The sequence below is a fragment of the Neophocaena asiaeorientalis genome, unplaced genomic scaffold (assembly GCF_003031525.2).
Source record: "Neophocaena asiaeorientalis asiaeorientalis breed wild unplaced genomic scaffold, Neophocaena_asiaeorientalis_V1.1 scaffold242, whole genome shotgun sequence".
Taxonomy (NCBI): domain Eukaryota; kingdom Metazoa; phylum Chordata; class Mammalia; order Artiodactyla; family Phocoenidae; genus Neophocaena; species Neophocaena asiaeorientalis.
In genome coordinates this window covers 375,841-386,276 of record NW_020172451.1, presented here as the reverse complement: position 1 = coordinate 386,276, position 10,436 = coordinate 375,841, and the positions used below count along the sequence as shown (strand labels likewise).

Below are 10,436 nucleotides of genomic sequence, written 5' to 3'. Positions count from 1 at the left end.
TCCCCGGCCTCCCCCCGGCCCGCTGCCCCCCTCACCTCCAGCGCCTGGCCCAGCTCCAGGTCGAAGGTGACCACACACACGCACTCCAGCCAGGCCGAGAAGCGTGCCCAGGGTGCCCCCGGAGCCCGCGCTCCGCAGGACGGCGCGCCGAGGCGGCCGCGAGCCCGGTGGGGCCCGGCGCCCGACCCCTGGTCCATGGCCCCTGGTACTGAGAACGGCCGCGCGTTGCCGGGGGAACGGACTGGAGGCGGTGGCCTGGGCGAGCCCGGACGGCTCCGCGGAGCAGTCGAGCGGCCGTCTCAGACCAGAATGGCTCGGACTCGGCCTCGCACGCCCCTGGCGGCCGGAGGACAGCCGTGCGGTGGAGCGGCGCGGAACCCACCAAAGAGAAGGGACCGCGCGGGCCAGAGCGGCCCCAAGCCTGGAGGAGGGACTTCCAGCGGGGCGTGTGAGCCCGGGGGAAGACGGGTTAAGGCGGGGTCGCGGTTCCCGGGGACCCCGTGAGGACAGGCGAAGTAGAGACTGGCGGGTACCTTACCCGGCCAGCTTTCCTAACCGCATTTCGTCGTTACGAGCTCCCATTCTACCAACTATCACACACAGTTTCCAGCGATTCTGGGAGTCCCTCGAGTTTTCTCCTTTGGGTCGCCTCCGGGTATGGGGTCCTGCAGAGAGCTGTCACGTCCGGGGTTCGTGTCTGACCACTGGGGCACCTTTGTTTCCAATGACTGGTCGTCAGTGCGTGCAGACCCGCCCGCGCCAGTCCCTTCCTCGCCTCTTGCGTCCAGCGTTCTTCCAGATATTTCCGGGCCCCCTCTTGGGCTGCCTTGCACACTGTCCCAGACCCGTCTGTCGAAACCAGACACAGCGTATAACACACATAATTTTCACACAGCCGATCATGGAAGGGCGACTTTGGAGCTGAGACAATAAGTTAACTGACACGCTATATATATTTTACTTTTTTTTTTTTTAAATTAAAGCTCCCCACTCCAAAGTTAGGCTAGGCTAGGCTAGGTTGAAGTAACAACCCTTGATCAAGTCTTAAGCAGGTTTTTCACTGTGCATGGACTGGTGGGAGAGTCAGGTGGCTCACCTTGACTTACCTCTGGAACACATGGCCTCCTAGGTCATTGGCAGTGGAAAAGGGTTTAATGGAGGCCTGCTAGCTATTAATTGCGTTGGCCGACAACTGATATCTACAGAACTTCTGCCTACAGTCCATAGGCCAAAATGAGTCAGAGAAGGCAATGCAATAAGGGAATAAGATAGAGAAACTGGTAGTTGCCACACTGCTGGCTTTGAAGATGGAGGAAGGCACCATGAACCAAGGAATGCAGGCAGCCTCCAGAAGCTAGAACAGGCAAGGAAACGATTCTCCCCTAGAGCCTCCAGAAGGAATGCAGTTCTGCTGACACCTTGATTTAAGCCCCGTAAGACTCATTTCAGATTTCTGACTTCCAGAACTGTAAGATAATAAGTGTGCATTGTTTTAAGCCGCTAAGTTTGTGGTAATTGTGCTAATACATACAATATGCAGCCTATTCTGTCTGGTTTCTTGCACTTAGCATAATATTTTTGAAGTTTATCCATGTTGTATATATCAATAGTTTGTTCCTTTATATGAATAGTAGTTCATTGTCTGGATACGTGACATTTTCTTTAACCTTTCACAGTGGAATTATTTAAAGAAACCTCAGTTGAAGATGGAGCCAGGACAGGTCGTTAGGGTGTTCTGTCATGCCCACCGTGCATCCGCAATTACCAGAAACAGGAAGACAGGTGCCTCTACTCTCTCTCCAACAGGAGGAAGAAATCCCTCCAGCCCAAGGACATCCCAGCCAATCAGAGATTGTCACAGCCCAAACAATGGGAAGCCTCCAGGCTCCTCCAGCGGCCTCTGGTTAACACAGTACCTCCCAACTGACCCCTTTTCCCTATAAATGCAAACTCCCTTTTCCTGTTTTTTGGATTTACTTGTAGTCTGCCATAGTTTCCACATCATGAATTACAGTTCCTCTGCTATTCCTGAATAAACCTGCTTTTGCTGGTGAAACAACTGGCTATTATGTTATTAGAGTCAACACACCAATTGTTGTTTGGAACGTTTCCAGTTTTTGCCTGTAATAATGCTGCTATGTACATTCCTGTACAAGTCTTTTTGTGGACACCTGTTTTAACTTCTCTTGGGTAAATACCTAGGAGTGAAAGTATTGGGCTGTATGTTCAGTTTATGTTTAACTTTATAAGAAACTGTCAAACTGTTTTCCAAAGTGGCTTTACAATTTGACGTTACCACCAGCAATGTATGAAGGTTCCAGTTTTTCCACATCCTTACCAGCATTTGAGGTTGTCAGCCTTTTTAATTGTAGCCATCCAAGGGGTTGTGTAGTGACATGTGGGTTAGTTTAGAATTTCCCTAATGATGACTGATGTTGAGCATCTTTTTTTTTTAATATTAATTATTTGGCTGCACCAGGTCTTAGTTGCAGTACGCAGGATCTTTGTTGTGGCATGTGGGCTCTTAGTTGCGGCATGCGAACTCTTAGTTGCGGCATGCCTGTGGGATCTAGTTCGCTGACCAGGGATCGAACCCGGGCCCCCGGCATTGGGAACGCAGAGTGTTAACCACTGGACCACCAGGGAAGTCCCTTGAGCAACTTTTCGTGTGCCCGTAAGTCATTTGTATTACCTTCTTTGGTGAAATGTTTATTTAAATCTTTTGCCTCTTTTTAAATTGGGTCATTTGTCTTATGAGTTGTAAGATTTTTAAAAAATATATATTCTAGAATCAAGTCCTTTATCAGACATACGATTTAAAATTTTTTCCTGGTTTGTGGCTTGTCTTCTATTTTTCTTAATGGCATCTTTTGAAGAGCAAAGGTTTTTTATTTTGATGAAGTCTAAGTTATGAATATTTTTCTTTTTGGTAGTATGTTTATGGTCTCATATCTATAGAATCTTTTCCTAACCCAAATAATTTCTCCTATGTTTCTTCTAGAAGTATTTCACCTCTCAGATTTAGGGCTGTGATCCATTTTGAGCTAATTTTGGTGTATGGTGTGAAGTAACGGTTTAACTTTTTTTTTTTTTTTGGAATGTGGATAACCAATTTTTCCAATATCATTTTTTAAAAAGATATTGCTTGGGGGACTTCCCTGGTGGTGCAGTGGTTCAGATTCCATGCTCCCAATGCAGGGGGGCCTGGTTCGATCCCCAGTCAGGGAACTAGATCCCACATGCATGCCACAACTAAGAGTTCACGTGCCACAACTAAGGAGCCCGCCTGCCACAACTAAGACCCACTGCAACCACATAAACAAATAAATAAATAATTTTTAAAAAATCATTATAAGTCAAAGACTGTCTCTTTAAAAAAAAAAAAGATATTGCTTGGGAGTTCCCTGGTGGCCTAGTGGTTAAGATTCTGGGCTTTCACTGCCGCAGCCTGGGTTCAACCCCTGGTCAGGGAAATGAGAATCCACAAGCTGTGCAGTGTGGTCAAAAAAAAAAAGATATTGCTTCCCTATTGAATTGACTTAGCACCTTTATAAAAAAAAAATCAATTGATCATATTTTTGAGGGGTTTTTTTTGCTACTCTGTTCTATTGATATATATGCCTATCCTTATGCCAATTCTACTCTGTCTTGATTATTCTAGCTTTATAGTACATTTTGAATTCAAGAAGTGTGAGTCCTCTAATTTTCAAAACTGTTTTGGCTACCTCCATCCTTTGCATTTCTGTGTAAATTTTAGTGTTAGCTTGTCAGTTTCTATTAAAAAAAAATGACCAACTGCTGAAAAATTCACCGATAATGCACTGAATCTATTGATCAGGTTTGGGGAGAATTGCCATCTTGGCAATACTGAGTCTTCCTTTTTATTTTAAGGAATTTTTAAAAACTAAATTTATTTATATATTTATTTTTGGATGAGTTGAGTCTTTGTTGCTGCGTGTGGGCTTTTCTCTAATTGCAGCGAGCGGGGGCTACTCTTCGTTGCGGTGCGCGGGCTTCTCATTGCAGTGGCTTCTCTTGTTGCGGAGCACGGGCTCTCGGCGTGCAGGTTTCAGTAGCTGTGGCTCGCGAGCTCTAGAGCGCAGGCTCAGTAGTTGTGGCACACGGGCTTAGTTGCTCTGCGGCACGTGGGTTCTTCTCGGACCAGGGCTCGAGTCCGTGTCCCCTGCATTGGCAGGCGGATTCTTAACCACTGTGCCACCAGGGAAGCCCAATATTGAGTCTTTTAATCCATGAACATAGCATGTCTTTCCATTTATTTAGGTCTTGTCTGATTTTTCTCAGCAGTGCTTTGTAGTTTTTATTGCATGGGAGTTGCAAGATCACCCCCAGATTTGAGGATTTGTAGGAGGACTCATAGGACTCAGCATAGAGTCATTTTCATGGCCATGATTTATTACAGGAAAAGGATACAAGGTAAAATCAGCAAAGTGAAAAGGCTCATGCGGCTAAGTTTGGGGGAGACCAGGTGCCAGCTTCCACGGTCATCACGTAGCTACACAGGACAAACTTAATTGTCCCAGGGAGTTGTGACAATGGGTGTGAAATGTTGCCAACCAGGTAAGTTCATCAGAAACTCAGCACCCATGGTTTTATTGGGAACTTATATTTATTTCCCAAGGCTGCTGTAACAAACTGATACAAACCTGGAGACTTCAAACAACAGAAATTTGTTTTCTCAGAGTTCAGGAGGCCAGAAGCCTGAAATCAAGGTGTCTGCCTGGTTGGTTCCTTACGGAGGCTCCGAGGGACAATCTATTTCAGGCCTCTATGCTACCTTCTGGTTGCTGCCAGCAATCCTTGTAGGTTTATCACTCCAATTTCTGTCTTTATCTTTACATCGCTTTCTTCCCTGTGTCTTCTCTCCTTTTCTGAGAAGGATACTTGTCATTGGATTTAAGACCCACGCTGATCCAGGATGATCTATCTTGAGATCTTAACTTAATAACATCTGCAAAGACCCTTTTTCCAAAGGTCGCATTCACAGGTTTGGGGTAGATGTATATCTTTCGGGTGGGGCCACTGTTCAATCCATTGCAGGGCTGGCCCTATAGGCAGTCTCTGCCTGGTGCCTAACGAAATTCCAGGTACCCGGAAAGAAAGCAGATTTCAACATAAGTCATATTGTCTGGCTCAAAGAGCCACTCTGATCATTTCCAGGGATGGTGGGAACCTCCCCGAAATCCAGGTTCTCAGATGCCCATCAAGGGCTAACTGTGTAAGCAGGGAAATTTTATTTGTTTGTTTGTTTGATTTTGTTTTGTTTTTTGGTAAGTTGTTAGCCTGCTGCATTGACTCTTTTCTGTATGCACTTCTTTTGTTATATTTATTCCTAAGTATTTTATTCATTTTGATGCAGTTGTAAATGGAATCTTTTTCTTTTCCTTTCCTTTATTTATTTATTTTTTTTTTGCCACACCGTGTGGCATGTGGGATCTTAGTTCCCCGACCAGGGATTGAACCCAGGCCCTCGGCAGTGAAAGTGCGGTGTCCTAACCACTGGACCGCCAGGGAATTCCCTGGAATTTTTTCTTAATTCCATTTTCAGATTGTTTGTTTCTAATTGTAGAAATACAACTGTTGTTTGTATATTGATATTGTATCCTGTGACCTTGTTAAACTAGTTTATTATTTCTAGATTTTTTTGATAGATCCCTTAGGATTTTCTAAATAGATGATCATGTTATCTGTGAATAAAGACAATTTTGCTTCTTCCTTTTAATCTGTATGCCTTTAATTTTTTTCTTGCCTCATTGCACTGACTAGAACCTTTAGTGCAATGTAGAATCATTTCAAATATTTCTTCTGTTTCTTTCTTCTTGTTCTGATATTACCATTATGTGTATGTTACACCTTTTGTAGAGCACAAGTCCTTGGATGTTCTGTTTTGGGTTTTTTTTGCAGTACTCGGGCCTCTCACCGCTGTGGCCTCTCCCATTGCGGAGCACAGGCTCCGGGCGCAGGCTCAGCGGCCATGGCTCACGGGCCCAGCGGCTCTGCGGCACGTGGGATGCTCCCGGACCGGGGCACGAACCCGCGTCCCCTGCATCAGCAGGCGGATCCTCAACCACTGCGCCACCAGGGAAGCCCGGACGTTCTGTTGTTTTCTGTCTTTGTTCTCTTTGTTTTGTTTTTGAAGATTCTATTGAGATATCCTCCAGTTCAGAGATTCTTTCCTCAGTGTTATCCAGTCTGCTAATAAGCCCATCAAAAGCATTCTTCATATCTGCTACGGCGTTTTTTATGTCTAGCATTTGTTTTCGGTTCTTTCTTAGCATTTCCATCTCTCTGCTTACATTGCCCATCTGTTCTTACATGTCGTCTACTTTATCCATGAGAGCCCTTAGCATATAAATCATAGTTGCTTAAACTCCCGGTCTGATAATTCCAACATCTCTGCCATATCTGGTTCTGAACCTTGCTCTATCTCTTCAAATTGTGTTTTTTGCCTTTTACCTGTGTAATTTTTTCCTGGTAGCCAGACATGATGTACTGGGTGAAAGGAACTGCTATAAATGGGCCTTAATAATGTGGAGGTGAGGTATGGGAGAGGGGACGCCTTCTACGGTCCTGTGATCAGGCCTCAGTTCTTTTACTGAGCCTGTGCCTCTGGACTGTGAACTTCTCAAGTGTTTCTCAGTCCTTTATCTCCCTTTGGTTGGGACGGGCTGCCCAGAGAGGCTGGAGCTGGGCATTTCCCTTTCCCTGGTCAGTTAGGCTCTGATAACACGCCAGCAGGTCAGGCTCTGGTTAACAAGTTTCCCTTGAGAGCAGCCTTGTTAAGGGGAGCAGAGTGCTCTGTCGCGGTAGGAAATGGTTCCTTCCCTCCCCCTGCAGAAAGCTTGAGGGGGCTTTGCTGATATTTATTTGGGAACCTGCTCAGGCTCCAGGGGTAAATCTCACAGTATTGTGTGGGCTCCCTCATGACTGGGTGCCCCGGAGTTTTTAACTCTCACAGTTGCTGACTTTGAACCTCCCGAAATTCATCAATTACCGTTCAGCGCCCCCCCTCCCCCGCACACACAGGTTCTCAGGCCGCTTTCTCTCATGAACCTTTGCTCTGGTAAGCTGTGATGACTTGTATTCACCTGCCTGTCTCTCCTACCTTGGGAGAAGTGGTTTGCTCTGTGTCCTCCCTTCTCTTATAGATCCAAGAAGAGTTGCTGATTTTTCAGTCTGTTTTAGCCCTTTACTTCTTAGGACAGATTGGTGACTTCCAAGCTCCTTGCATGCAGAATCCTACAGTGTAGAATTGAGGTGGTGAATGCAGACATCCTTGCCTCGTCTCCAATCTTTAAAAAGCATTACATCTTTAACCATTAAGTCTGATGTCAGCTACAGACTTTTCCTAGATACCTTTTATGAAGTTGAGGAATTTCCCATCTAGTCCTAATTTGTTGAGTATATTTATCTTGAACAGGTATTAAATTCAGTCAAATGCCTTTTCTGCAGCTATTGCAACAATCCTGTGGTTTTATCCTCTATCCTATTAATATAGTGTATTACATGATTTGTGTTCTGGATGCTAAACCAACTTTGCATTCTTGGGATAAAGCCCACTGGTCTTATAGATAAGCCTTTTACATGTCGCTGAATTCGGTTCTTCGTTCCTGTTGACGTGAGTGGACATCTTATGTCATTTTCTTTCAGCTTGAAGAACTTTCTTTAGTATTTCTGGTAAGGCAAATCTCCTAGCAATACATTTTCTGTTTTGTTTATCTGGCAATGTGTTTATTTCACCTTCATTTTTTCTCCCAGCTTCATTTTTGAAGGATAGTATTGCTGAGTATAGAATTTATTCATTGACAGGTTCGCTTTTTCCTTTAACACTTTGAGTATGCCATTTACTGCCTACAGCCTCCATCATCTCTTGGGAGAAGTCAGCTATTCATTGTATCATTCTTTCCCTTTATGTGATGGGTCACTTTTCTCTTGTGGCTTTCATGGTTTTCTTTGTCTTTGGCATGCAGGAATTTGGTTATGGTGTATATAGGTGTGGACTTCTCTGTGTGTGTGTTTTTTAAATTTATTTTTGGCTGTGTTGGGTCTTCGCTGCTGTGCACGGGCTCTCTCTAGTTGCGGTGAGCGGGGGCTACTCTTCGTTGTGGTGCGCGGGCTTCTCGTTGCGGAGCAGAGGCTCTAGGCGCACGGGCTTCAGTAGTTGCGGCACGCGGGCTCAGTAGTTGTGGCTCACGGGCTCTAGAGCACAGGCTCAGTAGTTGTGGCGCATGGGCTTAGTTGCTCCGCTGCATGTGGGATCTTCCCGGACCAGGGACCAAACCCGTGTCCCCTGCATTGGCAGGCGGATTCTCAACCAGTGCGCCACCAGGGAAGCCCACTTCTCTGTGTTGATCCTACTTGGTTTATGGAGCAGTAGTCTTCTGATGTCCCAGTCTGTGTCCCGCTGCACCGTTGGGGCTCTTGAAGAGAAGAACAGGACAGAACCAGAGTTCCTCCTGTTCTGACTGTGCTCCAGGGGCACACTCATTTTATATCAGAGTTTTACATTTTCTAATTGACTGGTGAATAATTTTGCATTTGGTGTTCGTAGTGATAGAATTTATTTTATTTGGTCGCTCTGTGCCTGAAATACTGAATTCAGCCTGCTTTGTTCTAACTGTTCTGTGCACACTATAGGCAGTTTAGAAGAGAACACTGTTAAAGAGCTGTACCTATCAACTACTTCTTGTGACCAATTACAGAGAAAAGGATTGTAGTAGCTTTGCACATTTTCTCTTTGCATATATAATATAGAAACTAACCATTTTGTCCCTTCTGCTTTCCATTTTTTAAAAATATACAAGTTGGGATTGATATATATACACTACTATATATAAAATAGATAACTGAAAACCTACTGTATAGCACAGGGAACTCTACTCAAGGCTCTGTGGTGACCTAAATGGGAATGAAATCCAAAAAAGAGGGCATATATGTATATGTATGGCTGATTCACTTTGCTGTACAGCAAGAAACTAACACAATATTGTAAAGCAATTATACTCCAATTTTTAAAAAAATTTGAGTGAGATGGAATAATATATATTATACTGAATAATAACAAATTTACTTTAAAAAATATACAATTTGTCAGAAGTTAACTTTACTATTTAGTTTTTTTAAAATTAATTAATTTATTTTTGGCTGCATTGGGTCTTTGTTGCTGCACGTGGGCTTCCTCTAGTTGCGGCGAGCGGGGGCTACTCTTAGTTGCGGTGCGCAGGCTTCTTACTGCGTGGGCTTCTCTTTGCTGTGGAGCATGGGCTCTAGGCATGCGGGCTTCAGTAGTTGTGGCACGTGGGCTCAGTAGTTGTGGCGCACAGGCTTAGTTGTTCCGTGGCATGTGGGACCTTCCCAGACCAGGGCTTGAACCCGTGTCCCCTGCATTGGCAGGCGGATTTTTAACCACTGTGCCAGCAGGGAAGCCCTACTATTTAGTTTTAAGAGCATAATAGAGTATTCAGTGGGACAGTGACAGAATTTGAGGAGTAATGAATGTAGCCAGTGACAGACACAATGACTGCTGGGACTGTACATATGCTCATTTGGGGGAAAGTGAGAATTTCTTCACTTGCAATAAGGATGGATGTACCTTGTTAGGTGAAAACATAGCATTGTTTTGTTGTTGTATGGAAGTTCAAATATGCTTGAAAGGCTGCATACAGAAGCTGACTTTCCAGAAGGTCGGACTCTGCCCATTTTCCACTTACTGCCTCAGCCCCAAATCCACTTCTCTTTGCCTGCTCTGCAATAGTGGAGCTGGATCCCAGAAGCATTTAGCAGGGAATGTTTTGTCCTTTCTTGAATACAGAGTTCTTTACTCCTTTATAATTAATCCCGTTATCAGTAATTAAAAAAATTACTTATTTGGTTGCACCAGGTCTTAGTTGCGGCAGGCAGGCTCCTTAGTTGTGGCATGTGAACTCTAGGTTGCGGCATGCATGTGGGATCTAGTTCCTTGACCAGGGATCGAACCTGGGCCCCCTGCTCTGGGAGCATGGAGTCTTACCCACTGCACCACCAGGGAAGTCCCTCAGTAATCTTTATATCAAACTTTCTCTGAAGTCACTGTGTGCTCTCTGTCCCCTCATTGAACCCTGACTACTGACACAAGGAGGAAAAACCAAACAGGGAAAGGGGCTGTGAGTGTGCCCATGTGCATGTCTGTCTGTGCATGCATGTATGTAGGTTTGAGATTTGAAATAGGAAGGCCAGGGAAGTCCTCATGGAGAAGGGGACAATGGAGTAAGATGTAGGAGGTCAGTTTGCATGGGGACAATTAGAGGGTGTGACAGGATGCACATTCAATGGCCTGCGGCAGGAGGGTCTCCTGATTGGAGCTAGAAGAACAAGGGGCAGAGCACAAATGAGACCCACCTGTGTAGGACCTGTGGGTGGCAGTAAGGACTGGCTTTCGT

At 45.0% G+C, this 10,436-nt stretch overlaps 1 protein-coding gene across 4 annotated transcripts in view; it reads right to left on the bottom strand.

The window, feature by feature from the left end:
- The window catches only part of DENND6B (DENN domain containing 6B), a 13,324-nt gene extending 13,052 nt beyond the window's left edge, over positions 1-272 (bottom strand). For 3 of the 4 annotated variants that reach the window (XM_024737578.1, XM_024737579.1, XM_024737580.1), the window contains exon 1: positions 36-272. In XM_024737578.1, coding sequence (XP_024593346.1) covers positions 36-197 — 162 coding nt within the window. In that variant the 5' untranslated portion in view covers positions 198-272. The remainder of the gene's footprint in view (positions 1-35) is intronic. The other variant, XM_024737581.1, reaches the window with a different exon arrangement.
- Positions 273-10,436: the final 10,164 nt, after the last annotated feature.